The sequence below is a fragment of the Callorhinus ursinus genome, unplaced genomic scaffold (assembly GCF_003265705.2).
Source record: "Callorhinus ursinus isolate GAN/ISIS: 27379988/994484 unplaced genomic scaffold, GSC_fseal_2.0 scaffold28, whole genome shotgun sequence".
Lineage (NCBI taxonomy): Eukaryota > Metazoa > Chordata > Mammalia > Carnivora > Otariidae > Callorhinus > Callorhinus ursinus.
Genome location: NW_027397090.1, coordinates 2,344,816 through 2,366,031, shown reverse-complemented (window position 1 = coordinate 2,366,031; position 21,216 = coordinate 2,344,816). Strand labels below are relative to the sequence as shown.

The following is a 21,216-nucleotide window of genomic DNA, read 5'->3' as shown; positions in this document are numbered from 1 at the left end:
TTAAACAAAAAACTCCTTTTTACTAGATCTTTTTAGTGTAAGTATGTACAAATCTCTTTCAAGTCAAGCAACATTTCTCCCTACAAAACCATTAAGCTGGCTGTTATTTTTAGGACTAGTTTAATGAATATTGTTCTGTGATTATACAAAACCAGAATCTCAACCTCTTGGTTGAGATTCCTTCATCAACATGTACAGCTTTCTTCTTCTTAGGAGGTGAGATGGCCATTATCATTAAAACAAGTATAATGAATATCAAAACTGAAATGTTTTCAGATGCTGTGTCTCCTGCATATTGGTATATCCACTGTGCCTTAGCAAAGGCTCAAAAGAGAATTGTTGCATGAATGCTGCCATGAAATGGGCTATAAAGGGCTTAATTAATTGTAGCTCAGGAGTTGCTTTCTGGGTAGATGTTGTGAAAGTAAAAATGCTGTATGGCTCAAAAACTTCAACCCAAGATTTTTGTTTTCCTATGAATGTCTGGGTTCATGCAAAATTCTTATGTTAAATCCCTAAACCTCAATATGATAATATTAGGAGATGGGGGTCTTTGGGGGGTAATTTGGTTTATATGAGGTTGTGGGGATAGAGAGCACCTAGGATGGGTTAGTGCCCTTCTAATAAGTTGGAGACAAAGGAGAGTTTCCTTTCTCCACCACATCAGGATACATCAAGAAAGTGGCTACAAGTCTGTATATAAGCCAGGAAGATGGCCCTCACCAGAACTCAACCGTGCTGGCACCATGATCTTGGAGTTCCCACTCCAGAACTGTGAAAAATAAACGTCTGCTGTTCTAAGCCACCCAGTCTGAGGTATTTTGTTACAGCAGCTCAAGCTAAGACACCTCCCTTTCCTTACCTGGAAAATCATGGATTTGCATGGAATGATTTGAGATTCTTTGGAGCATCAACAATCTATTGTAATAAAAGACCGATTACCACAGAAGTAAAGAATTTTAAATTATTCACTGGCTCATACACACCAGGGATATCAAATGACATGGTGAAAAGGCACAAATAAGCAATCAGTGAAATTCTGAAAACAGATGCCACCATAAATCAATGAACAGGGAACATGGCTTCAGGAAAGCACTCTTTGAGGTAGATGATACAAATAAGCATGTATGGGAGTTGGGAGGGCTTAGTCAAAATACCAGAGGAAGTGATGCTGGGTCCAACCCATTCAGATGTATCTTGGGCAGTTTAACATCGTCTGTGCCTCATCAAGAATGGTTATGAAACCAGAAGGTAGTTTCTTAAGGAGACCAACTCCAAAGACCCTCACAAACTTTTCTGACTGTTGAATATCTCTTCAGTGATTACATGCTGCTCTGTATCAGTTTCCTAGGGCTACCATAACAAAACACCATGGACTGGGTAGCTTAACCAAAAGGAAGTCTCCTCTGTCTGGAGGCTGGGAAGTCCCAAGATCAAGGGGCTGACCATTTCCTTTCCTGTTAAGAGCTTTCTTCCTCTCAAAGGGTCATCTTCAAATACATACCACTGAGGATTAAGGCTTCATCATATGAATTGAGGAGGGACACAATCATTTGGCCCATAACATGCCACAAACTAAAGCTAAATAAACCATTTATTCATTAATGCCAACATATATACGAGTTTGATTAACTGCAGGCAACTAAATAAACTACTTCTGTTACATATTTGTTACATTATAGACTAGAGCAGAGAAAAACAAGAATCATCTATTAAAAGTATTTGTGAGATAGCAGATCGGACTCTTGCTTGTGATGGGGCAGAGAGGATTTTACGGATGAGTGCCACCAATTTTTCCCTTCTCATTTGTGTTAAAAAGGATTCTCATTTCAATCAAGGTTGTCCCCCTCTTGCCTTCAAGAATGGTTTTGCCCTTATAAACTGGGGTTTTAATGATGCAGTATCAGGATAATGGAGCAGAAGTGGATAAAAACACACTCCGACTATACCACATAGATTATGGCTTTAATCCAGTTACATTTCTTTTAGCCAGTCTTATTCTCAAGTACTTTTTTAATAGCAACATAAACTTTGTTTATTATTATACTTACAACTGATCACTTACTACAAAACCATTTGCTATCTTCACTATTTTTTAGCTATTACATTATGCAAATTATTAGTAAAACAATGTAAGTGCAGCTGTTTTAAATTTTCATGCTCAAACGAGGTATTTATGTAGAAACAATTATTTTGTTTATTATATATAACTTTTTTCCTCTTTAAATTTTTTTTTTTATCGTCAAGTACTTTTAAGGCAGCTAGAAAACTAGTAACTAAGATTGTGGTTGGCAAGAACAAGAAAGATCGAAGATTTGACTCTACTTGAAAGCTAACAAGGTACTGCCAGTTTTCATGGATGATGGCAAAAAACATGAGACTCCAGAGTCCAAGACAATGGACTTTATTGCTTGTAGTGTAGAAAGAAGCATGAGCATCAGCAAATTTTTATCAGTTCTCCTGTTGCCGAGGTCCCAAGGAGCTCATGAGAACAAGTCTGGATGGATGCCTAAAAGCTCTGTGGCTGCATTACAAGAGAGGAACTCTGAGCTTAGGAAACTTGAATCCTGTATAGCAGGCAGTAAGAATATCTGCTTTTTATCTGGAGAAAGACACTTTATCTTTCAAGACTGTTTATTATACCAACATCCTTGAACCTAAAGTCCTGGAAAAGGGCAGTTAGTAGCTCGCTTACAAGACATGCAGAATCATGAGAGGTCCATGGGAAATTGCCTCCCAACACTGGCCATGGAGGTGGAAAGCAGAAATTGCAGACAATGAATATCCCTTGGCTTTAACTGTCCTCCTTCTGTACTGCACTCTTTCCAGCCTTTTCTTACATGTCATCTCCAGACAAAGAGAGAGAGGCAAAGCCAAAGCAATGAAAGTGAAAATTCTTTTTCTGCTGGTGGTGAATTTGAGTAATTTATCTTTCTTCTAACACCTAATATAGCCTGATGTTTAAGTTAAAAATGAGGAAAGATTATTCTGTGTGACCCAAACAGCATTTAGTGTTTGGATTTCTACACCAACCTACCATTATGTTCACAAATCTACTCAGAATGCTCTAATGATCTAGAATTTTCTAAATTTCAAGTGTCTCCAAAACACAAAGTATTAAGACCCATTATCAACAAACAATTAAAAAAAAAAAAACTAAAGAGAAAACAACAGATAATAATGTCATTGAAAATAATATAAACAAAATAGTTACTGAATGGTTATTTAAACTGAGGAGCTATGCCAAAGATCTAAATATTATCTTACTTGATTTTACAAATAAGGAAATAATAGAGCCCTAAAAGAAAGTAAGTTACTCTGGGGCACCTCGGTGGCTCAGTCGGTTAAACATCTGCCTTCGGCTGTCATCATCTCCAGGTCCTGGGATCAAGCCCCAAGTCAGGCTCCAAGCTCAATGGGGAGCCTGCTTCTCCCTCTCCTTCTGCCTCTCCCCCTGCTTGTGCTCTGTCTCTTTCTTTCTCTCAAAGAATAAAATATTTTTAAAAAATTAAATTACTCATTACTCATCAAGGGTCATATAGACAATAAGTAACGGACGGGATATAGAAAAACTGAGCTCCTAACACAATCTACCATTTTGTGTCTGACAGGAAAAAATATAAGATGACACCCACTCACAGAAACATAAAACAAAATACTCACCGAGACCATGGCTAGCAGGTAGCCGAGGTGACACAACTATGGAAAATGTTTCCCCCAGGATCCTATTCCAGATCATTTCTACCAACCTGAAAATGTAGGCAGCTCCAAACACAATCTGTATCTAGCAAGGCTAAAATCCTCCCTGAGAGATCTCATGCTATTAGAGTCTAAAACCAGGCAAAATGTGTAATAAATAAAAACATAAAAACCTGCAAATAACCAAAATCTTAAATGTAAGCAAATACAAAGACACACAGGCAAAAGAAAGGAAGACAAACACTCGCTCATTCATGGGCTTGTAGACCATCAACTGGCTTCAGGAAAATTCCATTATAATTTGGTATGTGCTGATCATTTGCTACTAAATTGTTCCCAATGCTCCCTCTGCCCCCCACCGGCTTCTCTTTGAACAAAATAGCATCATTAAGAATTTCGATCCAGTTGGAAAAACATGTTGGGGATGAGAGCAACATACTCGCTAAAGATTAGCAACTGTTCCTCCCACAGTATAAGGGAAGAAACAGCAGCTAACAGAGTAGTCAGTGAGAGGAGCAGAGCTGTTATCGCTGCCCTTGTTTAGAAATAGACAATTAGAGTAGGCTAGGCTCTGTTGCGGTAACAAATAAAACCCAAGATCTTGGTGACTTAGCATAGTGGAAAACTTATTTTTCACTCATATCAAATCCAATGTACATGTTCATAGTTGGGCAGCTTTCCCCTAAATGGTGACTCAAACCACAGGGCACTGTTCATCTTGTAGTTCAGCTCTGTGTAGCTAATGGCCTCAAACAGGACTACAGAAAAAGATATCATCATATACAGTTTATACTTACAACCTCCCAACTCAATGTTGGTGGTTGAAAATGAAGTACATAGCATTACACAGAATATTGCATATTATATTTAGGTTATATATACACATAAGTATATTTGTTTAAATAATGAGTGAAGAATTTTTACTATACTCAAAACTTCACTGTGAATGCAAGCCTTCCAAGTAGTACAGATTCATCAGTTCTTTTGGTGTTATTTTCATTTTTTTAATCATAGAAAGCCCAAAGTACAAGATATAGCATAGAGTCAAAGGGAGCAAGAAAGATCTTCTGTTTCCTTATCACAACTCCAGTATTTCCTATCTCCACCTTGGAGCTACATTTTATGGTATAAATGTGAAATGAAAGAATAAAAGTTCTGTCTGAAAATTCATAGTTCTTAGTCATGGAGTAATATGGGGAGTGTTCAATCTGTAGTATTTACGCCAGGATACAAGTAATTTAAGCATGTAAGACCTTGTCAACCTCACCAGTGGCTACTATAAAACATGTGCAATACTCACAGAGCAATAAAGTAAGTGGAAACATAATTCACATGAGAGATCAAAGATATCACCATTCTGGATTTTTTTTTTTTTTTGCAAGTGACTGATTCAAGAAGGTGTTTCTTCCACATTCAAATGGCTTGGTCGTGGCCTACCAAGGGTAGAACCATGGGTGATATTCACAAGATTAGCAATGCATATGGCAGGAGCACTGACCAATCAGAACAGAGGCGATTCCACTCTAGTGGCTGGAATGGAGCCAAGGAAGCTAACTGCAGTGTGAGGCATTACTTAGTAAGGTAAAATCTAGAGTATTCTAGAGGTGAGGCCCTGACGGAGAGGTTGATAGCCTCAGGGGGAGAGGGCACTCTGGCTAATGGCTATTTACCAATTAGCATAAGAATTTATCAGTGTTGGGGCGCGTGGGTGGCTCAGTCATTGAGTGTCTGTCTTCGGCTCAGGTCATGATCCTGGGGTCCTGGGATCAAGCCCCACATCGGGCTCCCTGCTCCGCAGGAAGCCTGCTTCTCCCTCTCCCACTCCCCCCTGCTTGTGTTCCCTCTCTGTGTCTCTCTGTCAAATAAATAAAATCTTAAAAAAAAAAAAAAAAAGAATACATCAGTGTTTAACACCTAGTACATGCACGGTCATGCTCACCAGCTGATTACCAGCACTGGTTACAGCTCTTTCTCAAGCACAGAACCAAGATCCTATAGTACTAGAGGGAAAACATTTCTTTATTTAAGTCACGATTCCCGGCCCTGTCATTTATATCACCATCCAAGGCTCAGAATCATAAAGGCCTCATCTTTATCCCAACGGAAACAAAGTCAGTGCCCAGATGAAACCATAGCCCGACTTCCAGTTTGTTTGTTTTGGGAGAGAGAGAGCGCGAGCGAGCGAGCGAGCGAGCACTCGCACAAGTGAGCTCACGTGAGGAGGGAGGAGGAGCAGAGGGAGAATATTAAGCAGGCTCCATGCTCAGCGCAGAGACTGACTTGGGGCTTGTTCTCACGACCCTGAGATCATGACCTGAGCCCAAATCAAAAGTCAGATGCTTAACTGACTGAGCCACCAAGGAATCCCCACTACTTCCTGCTCTGTGTCACAGCAAAGTCCTCTCTCTGAATACCTAAGATGAAGACAATAAATCTCGTCCCCAATTTCAAGCCTGTTATCTACATTTATATAAACCCATCAGTCTGCAGGTCTGAAAAGAGAACTGTTGATTCCCTGTCCCTCGTACAACCTGGTTGCTGCTAAACCTGTTTTTTCTTCACTCTCACCCATCTACATAAATGGCACCATTACTGACCCAGTCACTCAAGCCAAAACCCAGGAATCACTTTGATTCTGTCTTTGCATCCCCCTGGGCCATCTACCAATACCTTCAATCAAGTCTACCTTCAACACATATACAAAGTCTAACCAACTCAATCAAACTCTGTAATTCCCATGCTAGTCCAAGTCACCATGACAGGACACCTAGACTATACCATAGCATCTTGATTGGTCTTCCTGCTTCCACTCTGATTAAACAGTCTATTCTTTGTCCAACAGTCACAGGTTTTCTTCATAAAAACAATCAAATCAAATCACCTCCCTCTGGCAACCTTTGTTCTCCCTTGCCTTCCACTGCACTTGTAATGAAATCTGAACTCCTACTTCCCCAACCATGCCTTCTGTCACCTCCTCTCACTCAACTCAACACAATGCCTTTGGCTCTTTCTCAAAACCACAGAGCTCACTTCCACCTCAGGCGGTCTTCCAGGTTAAATCGCTGTGTCATGCCTGGTACACTGTTTCCTAGGTCTTCACATAGCTTGTCCCTTCTCTCAACCCCACCCCCCTTCAATAGTCACCTCCTCAGAGAAGCCTTCCTATTAAAACTAGATCCGCCAATCCCCGGGGTCTTCAGTCTCTACTCTCCAACCCCTTGCTCCCCTTTATTTTTCTTCACAGTACTTAGCTAACCTAAAATCATCCACACATCTATGTATTGTTGCACTTCAGCCTAAGCACCATGAAGGCAGAGGCTACGCATTATTCTCTTCTGAATCCCACATGTCCAGGACCTGGCCCACAGTAAGCTCTTGGAGATTTGTAGAAGGGTTTTGTTTTGTTTTTTTTTTAACTCACTAGAGCATGTTCACTTGTTGAAATTCCTTCTTTGATATGCACACATTATTTTGACATTACATTGCCTTTCTGATGCTTTAATTTTACCTTAAAGTGCATTCTCCATGCTACTTAAGCAGAGAAGAAACATGTAATCTCATGGTAAATCATTTAAGGGATAGAGATACTTCTCATGATAGATTTCTAGAATTTCAGAGCTGACATTTTAGAGATCATCCATCACCATGGTCTCATTTTATGGTAGCTCTCAAGAGTTCAGAGCTGTGTAATCCAATCCAGTAGCTACTAACCAAATGGGGCCAATGAACACTTAAAATGTGGGTCATCTGAATTGAGATGTGCTTGAATGTAAAATATACATCAGATTTCATAGATTTAATATGAGAAAATAGATTTCATTTCTAAATAGTATTGATTACATGTTGAGTAATTATAGTGACATTGGGTTAAATAGAATACATTATTAAAATCAATTTTGCCAGTTCTTTTATTATTTTTTTAATGTGACTACTTCAAAGTTTTAAACTGCATGTGTGGCTCACTCTTCCAGGTAACATTCTATTTCCATTGGATAGCACTGGTTCAGTGAGATTAAAGGACTAACCCAAAGACACACTGCACTGCAATGGAAGACACAGGACCACACACACACACCAGACCACTGCCTCCATTCAGACTTATTTCCAATTCCCAACCCAGTCATGGATGCTCTACGGTAAGTTCTTTCCCAGGGGCAGTAGGAAAGAGTGGTAAGAGTAAGGAATTCCGGGACACCTGGGTGGCTCATTCGGTTAAGCAGCTGCCTTTGGTTCAGGTCATGATCCCGGGGTCCTGGGATCAAGACTGACATTGGGCTCCCTGCTCAGTGGGAAGTCTGCTTCTCCCTCTGCCTGCTACTCCCCTTGCTTGTGTGCTCTCTTTCTCTGATAAATAAATAAAATCTTAAAAAAAAAAAAAAAAGGAAAAAAAAAAAAAAAAAAAAAAAAAGAGTAAGGAATTCCTAGAACCAAACTGCCTGGGTCAATCAAATCCCAGCCCCACACTGAGTGACTCTGGACAGCTCATTTCATCTTTCTTTACCTCAGTTTCCACATCAATATTATGGAAAAAAGTTTATCGCATATCTCACTAACTTGCAAAGATGAAATCAACTAATAGATATGTAACACTGACTATATGCCAGATATGATTCTAAGGGGTTTTTAAGTTTACTGCTGTTATTATTAAAATGTTCTTCTACTCTAAAATAAATTGAAGGCTGGAAGGCTTCTGGCTAATGACAAATAGTGTTAGTTTAGGAATCATTTTTACATCAAAGGAGATTTCTAACAACAGAAGTTCTGGTCAGATTACCAGTGCAATACATTTCTATCCCTGACAAACCTGTTCTAATACCCTGAGATTATTGCTTATAGGAAGTCTCATGTTACATGAAAATTTAAATACAGAGAACAAAGGAATACGAAGAACTTTCTGCCACTTACCACCAAGGCAAACAGCAACCAGATATTTTGTTGTACTGGAGGCACGCAACACACACACACACACACACACACACACACACACACACACACACACACACACAGTGTCTATCCTAAGTGATCAAGGTAACTAACACTTTCTCTATGATTGAAGAGTTATCATGGCAACTCAGACCTAGAAGAATTTATAGACTGCTCAATCCAGCCTTCTCGTTTTATGGATGAGGAGCCTCTATGATTTTGTGACTTGCCCAAGGTCACACTACAAATGAAAAGCCAAACTGGGATTCATACCAAAGATTTTTGGCAACTCATCTACAAGGCTTTGACAACATCCAGCTTTTTTGGGTACTTGAAAGTTTAAAAGTATTAAGGGGGAAAGCAATTCATTAAACAGGCAACGCAGCAAGTCTAATAAGGAATGTTTAGAATTCTGGAAAAAACACAAATTAGAAATATTTCTAATTATAGCTCGAGGAGATAAAAGATACTGAGTTTTCATAATCACAACAGACACAAAACCCTTTGTTTTGGCCAACACGGTTCTCCTTAAAGAGGAAGAGGACTTCAGACAGAAATTCAGATGCTCAAGATGAACACTTTAAACAAATGAATATACTTTTCCTGGGTAATAACTTTTCTGGCCATTTTCCGGTTTGTACCAAGATACAACTCTATTGGAGACAGAAGTGGTTTAAGTCTAACAACAAATTCAAATTGCCTTGTCAGTGCTAATTGATTTCAAATTAGCTGGTGGTGGTGATGGTATATGTGCATGTGTGACTCCACACACCCACACACATGGGATAAATTTGTTCCACTGGGGCCATCCCGCATTGATAGCGGTTACCTTTACTGTCCAGTCTTATCCTGAAGAGCTTATATCAAGTAAGCCAGAGCTTCCCCCTCATTTTCTCCACCTGTCCATCCCCTAATGCTGACACAAATGATTAGGCAAGGAAGAAAAATTCACTCATTACCTTAACTGAATGGTCATTTGAAAATGGTCAGCGAAAGTTCAAGCAGTTTTCTCATGCATGAGCTACCTATAGCTAGTCCACAATTCCACAGCGACAAAGAGAAGATATTAAAAGGAGGGACTCAATCAACTTTTAGACATTTTAGAAGCAGCAGCATTTAACCCAAGTACTTGCTGCGAAGGTTTGCAGCTGGTGTGGAGTTTTTGGTAGTTCATGATTTGTGATTAAGACTTTGTATTTAATTCACTCCATTTCATCTTGTTTCTTCTTTATGTATTTATTTTTGAGAGCGAGCGAGCATGAGCATGAGCAGGGGAGGGGTGGGGTGGGGGAGTGGAGGGAGACGGAGAATCCTAAGCAGGCTCCAGGCCCAGGGCGGCGCCCAATTCAGGGCTCCATCTCATGATCCTAGGATCATGACCTAAGCCGAAAATAAGAGTCAGGCCCTTAACCCAGCGTGCTACCCACGTGCCCCTCATCTTGCTTTTAAAAAATCATTCTTAAATGGCCTAATGTTTCCATAGAAAGGGAAAAAATTGTGTAAACAGTATTAGACTGATGCGTTCAAACTCAGCATATCCAAAAGCAGAATACAGACAAGCATTAAGAAATGACCTCATCTGTCTCATCTCCTGAGTCTGATCTGAATTGTTCCTCTTTAAAGTTCAGGGACAGTGAAAGAAATGATAGTCTCAAGACAGAAGAGCTTAAAAAGTATAGAATCTCTTTAACACATATTAGGTAGAGAAGAAAATAGTCGCCACTGCAGGTGGGAGGGCATACAGAATCCAGTGAGTTAAAATTAGGTAAGATTTTTTTTTTAATAGTAAAAAACGGAATAAAGGAATAAGTGATGCTTTGGTTTACAAATAAATAAAATAGTCTTTAGTGGGGTGTCCATGTGCCCAGGTAAAATTTCTATTATGACAGAAGGAGGAAGAACAGATACTCCAGAGACTGCTAGCAGTCTCTGCTACAAACATGGCACTCTTCAAGTTGTTAAAAATTCAACACGGAGATGATGGACTCTGAAAAACAAACTGAGGGTTCTAGAGGGTAGGGGGGTGGGGGGATGGGTTAGCCTGGTGATGGGTATTGAGGAGGGCACGTTTTGCATGGTGCACTGGGTGTTATGAACAAACAATGAATCATGGAACACTGCATCAAAAACTAATGATGTAATATATGGTGATTAACATAACAATAAAAAATAAAATAAAAATAAATAAAAATTCAACACGGTAAATTTTAAATATCTAATTGGTTGTATTAACTGATTCATGAATTGAACAGCATCACACCTGGTAAATAAAAGGGAGCTCCAAAGGGCTACATAAAAGGTTTTTAAAGGCAGAAAGGAAGTGGGGAAAAAGGAAGTGGGGAAAAAGGAAATTATTAGCCAAGAATCTGTTGTTTTAGGCAAGGTTGCCCTCTTACGAGGAATGGAAGGGGTCTATTAGTGAATTTCTTAGTGCTGACCAGGAAATTCCCGTGTTAACCAACATGGACTGGATAAAGGTTACATTTCTAGGGGGAGTGAAACTGCAATTAAGTCAGGTATTAAGTCTTGATTTACTAACTTAAGGCCTTAACCTAAGTGACGTCAGTTTGGGCCAGTGGTTTTCTTTTTAACAAAGTAAAAATAGTTTTAATATTGCAAGTATTTACTTCTGTGCCTAAATCTGAAAGCTTAGAAAACAAATAAGACACATGCAATCAATCATTGGTTCCAGAACATCAGCCCACAATCCAATGTCAGTATGTAATGAAGTTCATTAGTCTTAAAGTAAAAGTTTAAAAAGGACAGTCAGATATTTATTCAATTTAAAATGCTATATTCTATTAAGAATAAGCCTTTGAGGGGTGCGTGGGTGGCTCAGTGGTTAATCATCTGCCTTCAGCTCAGATCATGGTCCCAGGGTCCTGGGATCGAGCCCCACATCGGGCTCCCTGCTCCGCGGGAAGCCTGCTTCTCCTTCTCCCACTCCCCCTGCTTGTGTTCCCTCTCTCGCTGTGTCTCTCTCTCTCTGTCAAATAAATAATCTTAAAAAAAAAAAAAAAAAGAATAAACCTTTGACACATCTTGAGATTAAAATATCGCTTCTTTTATGTGATGTGTTGATACTATGTGGCAATATATTTGTTTATTCAGCAAATGTTCCTGGAACACCCAGGCACTGTACAAAATGCTAAGGAGTCACTGGTTCCAATAGTCCCTACACTCAGCAAGTGGAGAGACTAGAAGGGAAGACAGTAAATACACTGTCAGAAAGAGTTTCAAACCAGGAGGAGCACTATTTAAAAAAAAAAAGCAACGTAGAGGAGGTCCCGAAGATGGCAGAGGAGGAGAATCCTGAGCTTACCTCATCCCACAGACTACACCGAGATCACAGGTCCACAGGTGGAGCTAACTCTGACAACAGCCTGAAGACTGGCAGACCAGACCTTCCTCAGTTAATGGGAGAGAGGCAGCCACACTGAAAAGGGTAGGAGGGGCAGAGACCCCGCGGAGAACCAAACCTCTGGGAAGACTAATTACAAATGGGAGGGAATGCTACAAGTAGGGAGAAGTCAGAGGATCAGGCCCACTCCAGGCACAGGGGACCCACACTGGGAAGACAAGTCCCCGTAACATTTGGATTTGAAAAATCAGTGTGTGAGCTTTTAAAAATCAGTGGGGCTTAGCTTCAGGTACTTTTAAAAGTCAGTAGGTTTAGCTCCAGGAGAGCCAGAGGGCAATAAGAAGCTGGGTTCCTGCCCTTAAAGAACCAGCCTAACAAATAACCCTGCTGGGACACAGCATAGAAGGAGCAGTTTGAAAAGAGCCTGGGGTATATATGCACTAAGCTCAGAACCGTGCCGTAGAGGGGCAGGGATCTTCAGAAGACTTCTCTAAAAACCTATGTGAGGTTGGGAACCATTTCTCTTCCCTCCCCAAGCCTACATAGCTAGACACCTGCAGGAACCAGTGCAAACACTCTCCACCTATCTTGCCAGGACTGTGTGCCTGGCCCTGCATTCCTCTGTAGACTTGCCCATCCAACCTGCCCCACTTGGCAGACATTCCTCCAAAGCAGCTCCTGCCCCCACACACCCAGCCAGCAGCCCTAGAAGGGACTAGCACCACTCCAGAGAGCCTACTGCCCTCGAGAGAGGGGGAGATAACACACACCTGCACAGCCACAGTTCCAGCAGCCCAGCCTTTTAGTTGGCAGCACAGGAAGTGCCCTGTCTGGTGCTACTCTGGCCCAGGAGAGTATCTGGTGTCATGGCCACACTACCACCAAGGAAAGCCTGGGGAGGGGGGGAGCACACACAAAATGCCCTACCATTCAGTGTGCACACAACTACAACAGACAGACTGAGTGGAGACAGGTAGCCTGAATGCTGACACCCCCCCCCCACCTATGAGCCTCAAGTCACCTCAGACAGGATCCTCAACAGCACAGGGACCCAAACTGCCCAGTGTACACAGAGTAGGTGAAGCAGATCATTGCTGCTGACTGGACTGAAGGCAAATACCACTCAGCCACAATGCTAGGGCACATACAACCCACACAGCTGACACCCCTGGTGCCCCTGGTTCTGGTGACCAAGGAACACTGTGCTACAGGGCACCACAGGCCCTCTTTATCATAAGGCCACTACTTTCAAGATCAGGAGATGTTCCTGACCTTCCTAACACATAGAAACACAGAGACACAAAATGAGGAGACAGAGGAATATGTCCTGAATGAAAGAACAGAAGAATCCTAGCTAAAAAGCTAAATTAAACAGAGATAAGCAATATGCCTGATCAAAAAAAATTCAAAATCATGTTTATAAAGATACTCACTGGACCTAAGAGCAGAGGATCTCAGTGAGGTCTTCAACACAAAGTTTAACAATATAAGTACCAGTCAGAGACAAACTCAGTAACTGAAGTTTAAAAACACACCAGAGAGAATCAAGAGCACATTACAGGATACAGAAGAAGGGATCAGCGATCTGGAAGACAGAGTAATGGAAAGCAACCAAGCTGAACAGCCAAAAAAAAAAAAAAAAAAAAAAAAGTTAAGGCAACTCAGCAACATCAGGAAGCATGGTAACATTTGCATTATAAGGATCCCAGAAGGAGAGAGAGAGAGAGAAGATGGCAGAAAACTTATTTGAAGAAATAATAGCTGAAAACATCCATAGTTTTAGAGAATAGACATTCAGACCCAGGAAGCACAGAAAGCCCCTAAGAAACTTAACACAAGGAGATGCACACCAACACACATAACTAAAATGGCAAAAAGTAATGATAAAGGGAATTTGAAAAGCAGCAAAACAGTTACATACATGGGAAACCCCTTAAGGCTCTCAGCTGATTTATCAGCAGAAACTTTCAATGTACCATGCTACTCCCTTCTGGCCTAAAAATTGCTGAAAGAAAGAAAAAAAAGAAAAGAAAGAAAGAAAGAAAGAAAATGCAACCACGAATACTCCACCTGGCAAGGCTATCATTCAGAATAGAAGGGGAGGTAAAGAGTTTCCCAGCCAAACAAAAGTTAAAAGAAATCATCACCACTAAACCAAACTTACAAGAAATTTTAAAGGGAACCCTTTAAGTGGAGAGAAAAGGCCATAAATGGAAGTAGGAAAATTATGAAAAATACGCAAACACATAATAAAGGTAGTAGATTAATCACTTATAAAACCAGTATGGCATTTAAAATACAGAGCATTAAAAAAAATCATATCTACAAAAATCAGTCAAGGGAATTCACAAAATAAGGATGTAAAATAGGACAAACATATAAGATTGGGGGGACAGAGTAAAGATTTCAGTGCTTTTAGAATGGGTTTAAATTTAAGTGACCATCAACTTAAGATAGACTGCTGTATGTGAAGATGTTTTATATGAACCTAATGGTAACCACAAGTCAAAAATCTGTAATAGATACACACACAAGAAGAGAAAGGAATCCAAACCTAACACTAAAGGTAGCCATCAAACCGCAAAGAGAGCAAAAGAAAAAAGGAATAGAACTGCAAAAACCACCACAAAACAAGTAACAAAATAGCAATAAGTACATGTCTATCAATAATGAATTTGAATGTAAATAGACTAAATGCTCTAATCAAAACATACAGGGTGACTGAATGGATAAAAAAAAAAATCAAGATTCATTTACATGCTGCCTATAGGAAACTCACTTGAGACCTAAAGACATGCAGATTCAAAGTGAAGAGATGGAAAAACATTCACCATGCAAATGAAAACAAGAAAGCTGGGGTAGCAATACTTGTATCAGACAAAATAGACTTTAAAACAAAGACTGTAGCAAGAAGCAGAGAAGGAGACTACATAATGATAAAATTGTTATATCCTCTTGTTGGGTTGTTCCCTTTAAGTATCTATGCACCCAACATGGGAGCACCTAAATACATAAAGCAACTATTAACAGACATAAAGGAAGCAATCAACAGGAATACACTAATAGTAGGAGACTTTAATACCCAACTTACGTCAATGGATAGATCATCCAGACAGAAAAATCAACAAGGAAACAGTAGCTTTGAAAGACACATTAGACCAGATGGACATAACAGATCTATACACAACACTCCCTCCAAAAATAACAGAATACACATTCTTTTAAAGTGTACATGGCACATTCTCCAGGATAGATCATGTTAGGCCACAAGTCTCAACAAATTCAAGAAGAATTGAATCCTATCATGCATCTTTTCTGACCACAAAGGTATGAAACCAGAAGTCAATTTCAAGAAAAAATTTGGAAAGAACACAAGTACACGGAGGCTACATACCATGCTACTAAGCAATGAATGGGCCAACCAATAAATCAAAGAGGAAATCAAAAAAGACACCAAGACTAATGAAAATGAAAACAACGATCCAAAATCTTTGGGATGTAGCAAAAGCAGTTCTAAGAGGGAAGTTTACAGCAATATCGGCCTACCTCAAGAAACAAGAAAAATCTCAAGTAAGAAATACAGAATGGGCTATGGAAGAATATTCTGGAGGGAACTAATTTGGATCAGAGTCAGTGAAGGTTTCCAGGAGGAGGGGATATTTAAGAGGCATTCTGAACATAAGTAGCAGTTAGCTAGAAGACTATTAAGAGCTCATGCTGCAGATGGAGAGATGAGCATGTGCAGAGGCCTTAAGGAGGATGGCCCACTGAAGTTCCTAAAAGAAAGCCCTACCGGCAGGAGTGAGTGATCACAGGGAATAATGGCACAGAATGCAGCAGGGGACACATACAGTGTCTCACACGCCATGCACAGATTTTAGATTTACACCCAATGAGAACACATAGATTTTGAGCAGGGAACCAACAATCCAATTTCTGTTTTCACAAGGTCACTCTGGCTGCAGTGTGGAGACTAGACTCAGGGTGAGGGAGAGGTTGGTGAATTCAAGTAAGAGATGGTGCAAAGAGAATTCCAAGAAATAGGCACAGTAGAGATTTGGCCTCTTGGAGATTTTGGTGAGGTGTTGGCTCTGGGAGACCGGAGCAGGACTGTGATTAAGAACCAGGGCTCTGGAGTCAGACTACCCAGATCCAAACCCTGGCTCTGCCCCTGGTGAACCTTGCTTTAGGGCCTGAGTTTCCCCATCTGTAAAATGGAAAGGATAATATTAATGGTGATATTAATATTAATGGTGAGGAATAAATGAGATCATTCAAGTGCCTGGGAGGAGGATTGGATGTATAAATGTTAGCTTTATTATTATAATTTCCATTTCTAGTGTTAGGTATAGCCAAAAATCAAGGAAGACACCCAAGATTCTGTCCTGAGCATCTGAGTGGTCAGTGGTACCATTTACTGAGACACAGATAGGTAGAATTGGATGAATCAGGGAGAGAAGAAGGGAAGACCTTTCAATTTTGTCCAAGGAGTTCCATTTTTGATAAGTGAGGAAAAGAATTAACTCTGTCTAATGGCCCTTTTTTAGATGAATATGCTACAATATTTTTAACATTCTTACTTGGCAAGTTTTTTAAGTGGATAGTCCTGTTTTGTTAACTCTCTCGAATTTTTTTTCTTAAACTCAAAATCTTAAAATCTTAAGCTGTGGATTTAAATAACACCAATTACAAAGATTTATATCAACAAATGCAATATATTTATATGTGGAGCCCATCATGCCTTGCCACTTCCAACATCCCCACTTAGGGCAACATAAGATGATTCTGTTAGCTGCGCAGAAAGAGGTCACTTTCCTGTGAAATTTGCTCAGGCTAGGATATGCCTCCTAACACAGCAAACTAGGTCTTAAGCTTCAGAGGATTTAAGTCCTTGTAATGACTGATTCTCTTTTCAGAGCTTCGAAATTTCTTATTCATAAAATTAAGTGTGAGAGCAGCCTCTAAAATCATGAGGCCTATATAAAATCCTTTATTTTTATATAGGCAGATCTACACATATTTAGAAAAGTTACATTAACACTATGATGAGTTACAATTTTTCAAATTATTTCAGAATAAAGCAATAGAGAAGAAAAACAATTTCTCAACTATAGTTCCAGTTACAGATCGAAATCTTATGTACAGTTACTAGGAAAAACCCTTATGGAACTACAAGGAATCTATTTTACCAATATAATTTTATTTTTTTAATTTTTTTTATTATGTTCAGTTAGCCAACATACAGTACATCATTAGTTTTTGATGTAGTGTTCAATGATTCATGAGTTGCATGTCACACCCAGTGCTCATCACAACACGTGCCCTCCTTAGTCATTTTATTCCAGGACCTGGGCTCAATTTTCATAATTTGACACTGCCATTCTAAGCATTAACAGTCAACATGAGTAGGTAGCTAAGATATTGGACATGTTAAAAAAAATTAAAAGTTCTGGAATTTTCTACTTTGCTTTCCAAGATCCAACCCATGCCAGTCTTCCTTTCATGAACGTTCCTAAAGTACCTCAAACAATAGAGACCTCCAGCTACTATAAGGAATTCTTCTTACTACCCATCTGCTAGTTCATGAAGAGAAAGAGACAAGCATTATTTATACAACCAATATTTAAGCTGAGGTCTGCGCTCAGCACTGGGGCAGGGGAGGGGACAGGCAGTTGGTCAGTGTGAACAAAATGCTCATGGAGTTCAAGGTCTCATGTAAAACTCTTCCCAGACTGAATATTTTGCCTGGATGCCTCCACCATCACTCAGTCACTAGATCTCCCACAACATTTCATGGCTCTTTTTTTCTTAACGCTCTTTATATCTAACAGTCCCACTAATCCAGAAAACCACCTTTTTCATGTTCTACTTGAAACAGAACCAGGTGGGATGATGGCAATACACAGGTTTCTCTTTTAATCTCAGCACTGGTTTCATGAATTCAATTCTATATGAGTAACTGGAGTACTTTTGCTTTATTTTAGATTTGTACTATCTGATAAAGAAAAAAAAAGAAAAATCAATAGCCTTTAAATCCTTGATTCCAAGACTTACTGGCGCACAAATTAACATTTTTAAAGTCGAGATGCCTTTGCACTGATGTGTTCGTTTATTATGGTGTTTGCTTTCCTGAAAAGCTATTTTCAAATCAATGGTATGTCTTATAATCAATGTTACCTTAGAAACTAAGAAATCCAACAAGAGGACTCAGACTGACTCGATGGGGACCAAAAAAAAAAAAAAAAAAAAAGGAGTTGGCAACGAAGACTGGACTCCAAGCCTTGGCTTACTGCCATTTAGTTACTAGTCACTGAGCCCTGTGACATCTGCTGTGTCTCTTCACGCTTCTGGACCTTTTTTTCCTCCATTCATAAAATGCAAGTTTGCACTTCTGTTTCTCAAACTCTGTGGTAAGAGATGAACTTAAGTTTTTCCAGTCAGTTGCAGACATGCATTTATGAAATACAACACTATGTAGATTAAACAAGGATTCTGGACATGATTTATCACCTTCATTTATTTGATACTGCTTAGTAATACAATTAGCTTGTATTTCCCAATTACATAGTCGCTGGGCACCAGAAACAAAAATTCAGGGAATGAGTCACGCAGAATGAAGGTGTTTGTTATTCGTGGCAGATTCAAGAGAGCAGTAGGATGGTTAATCCATCTGTGGGTCATTGACAAGGAACCAACAATCCAGAAGACACCTTTCAGGCAAAATAATAAAAGATAAATATTCTCTTCTATTATTCATTTTTAGTAAGTACAAAATATGAGAACTCATCAGTTAAATTTTTTAAAACAACCAGGAACAGTACCCTTTGGTTGGAAATACCAATGTTCCATGTGATTTTTCAAAGAGAAAACAGATACATAGCAGCTCTTACTAGAATATGCTTCCTCTGTACCACTTAGTCCATGATAAAAAGTAACTACTTTTAGTTATTAGATCTAAGGCCACTGCAGTTTAAAGGAACATCACTTTTTAAGTAGTACATCAAAGTATAAGGGTGCATACAAATGCAAACACTTGTTTTTATAAGGACTCTTAATTGAGGTAAACGTACACGTGTGCTTGCTCTTTGCCCACCCACCTGGCACATGGGGACAATCGCTAAATAACCATACAAATTACCTAGCTCAGACTCTGACCACCCTTCATCAAGTTGATGAGAGAGCGACTTATTCCACTTCAAGAAAGAAATCATGCCGTAGGGGTGCCTGGGTGGCTCAGTCGTTAGGTGTCTGCCTTCAGCTCGCTCAGGTCGTGATCGCAGGATCGGCCCCGCATCGCATCGCGCTCCCTGCTCAGCGGGAAGCCTGCTTCTCCCTCTCCCATTCCCCCTGCTTGTGTTCCCTCTCTTGCTCTGTCTCTGTCAAATAAATAAATAAAATCTTAAAAACAAACAGAAATCATGCCCTAGGCAGGTCAGTCTCAGGGGCCTCCCGGAGATTTGCTGAAAAGTTAAGGGTATCTGCCTTAGAGCCTAGAGGTATAGACAATCAGAGGCTGGCCAGTTCTGGGCGCCAGACAAATGCTATTAGAGAGGTTCTCACACCTGAGCATGCATCAGGACCATCTGGAGGGCTTATTCACATACAGATTGCTGGCCCCACTCCTGAACTTGATCCAGAGAGCCATGATACAGACTGAGAGTTTGCATTTCTAGCAAGTTTACAGGAGATGCCGATGCTCCTGGGAGCAGACTTTGAGAACCACTGGTAGAAGATACTCGAGGACAGCATTGGAAAGGTATCAGGGGTCACCTGATCCAAACCTTTCATTTTCCTGGTGAGGACACTGGGGTTGAGAGAAGAATGTCTTATTCATGGTTATATATCCAATACTCAGAGCCTTCTCCACCCCCCCCCCCAAAAAAAACCCTCAAGTTTCCCAAGTCTTAATATGCTGCTTATTTCATGGTTTTAAGTTGTGGCCAAATATCAGGACCCTTCAGCAGAGCCTTCACGCTGTTGACCCTCCTCTCCACGTGCCCTTCTGAGAACATGTTAGTTCTATCAGTGACCTCAAAATGGTAGGCAAGTGACCTTAGCCCAGACAGGGTGTTGGCAGCCCAATGGGACCTACTTGCCTAGATTTTAAACCCAGAGAACAAGTCCCTACCATCATGCCATGCTGCCTGTCCCCCAGCTCCCTGGCACCTGAGCGCAAACAGATGGCCTGAGGTTTCACAAAGTGACACATAATATAGGAGACGGTCACAGATGATTTGCAGCACTGCTGTGGAAATAAGTGTCCAGTGCAGCGTCAACTGCTGTGGGGGTGGAGGAGTCCCTGGCTGTGCGCTTGGCAGTGTGGACTGATACCAGTGTCAAAACTCCCTTGGATCATGCCCTTTTGGCTGAGTCTGCTCTCCAATTCCCAATGGTTCTGTGAACTTCCTGCTTCTCCTCCAATAAATTATTTCTCTGCGTAAATGGTTTGCAACCAAGAACCCTGGCTGATATGACAACGGGGCAAGAAAGGCCCAGAGAGCTCTCAAGCTTGGAAGGGAATGGAGCCAACCCATGCTGATGGCTGGGCCCTGTAGAAGGCCCCAGAAATGCCTTGGTACTAGCACTTTCCCAGGCTTTATCATTCAATTCTTTCCCTTTCATGAGACGTCCTGGTGAGTCCCCTTTATGGCTGAATATTAACCTTTGTCTTTGGTAAGTTAGTATCTTTGCTACACTGACTCTCTAAAAACCCCTCTCTCTGCCTTATTAATCTGGCTACCCTCCTCCCTGCAACTCCACACACGGGGGTTCTTACAAGAAAACTTTTTAAATTCAGGTATCACCAGAAAAGAAAAAGGGGTTTTATAAACCACAAGGCATCTTTAAAGGGGGAACCTTTGAAGTTTTTTTTTTTTTTTTTTACATTGTTTTTGTCTAACTCTACTGTCCGATTTTCCCCTCATCTGCTCACAGCATTACAACCTCAAGACGTTCATCCTCGATCTCCATGCCTCGAGGAATGTGGTTCCTTCAGGTACATTGATACTGGTGAGTGATTTGAATTTGGTATTTGCTCTTTGTTTCAAGTGCCCTAAACATCTTAAAAGGTGCCATTTGCCACTAAAAGTAACCACGGCCTTGTGGAGAATGGCTTATTCCCCAACTGGGAAGGGCAGTCAGCTGGAGCTCCAGGCTCATTGTTATGCCAGAGAGTAACAAAGGTTCAAAAAAAAAAAAAAAAAAAAAAAAAAAAAGGGCGGGAGGGCCATGTT

At 40.4% G+C, this 21,216-nt stretch overlaps 1 protein-coding gene across 2 annotated transcripts in view; it reads right to left on the bottom strand.

Annotated features, from left to right (window-relative positions):
• The window catches only part of GNA14 (G protein subunit alpha 14), a 183,070-nt gene that overhangs the window by 155,375 nt on the left and 6,479 nt on the right, over positions 1-21,216 (bottom strand). The window contains exon 1 of one of the 2 annotated variants that reach the window (XM_073878050.1): positions 3,664-3,785. The exons of the other annotated variant lie outside the window; for it this stretch is intronic. Within the exon in view, the coding sequence (XP_073734151.1) occupies positions 3,664-3,739 (76 nt within the window). The 5' untranslated portion in view covers positions 3,740-3,785. Of the gene's footprint in view, positions 1-3,663; positions 3,786-21,216 lie in introns of those variants that run through there. 2 annotated transcript variants of the gene reach the window in all.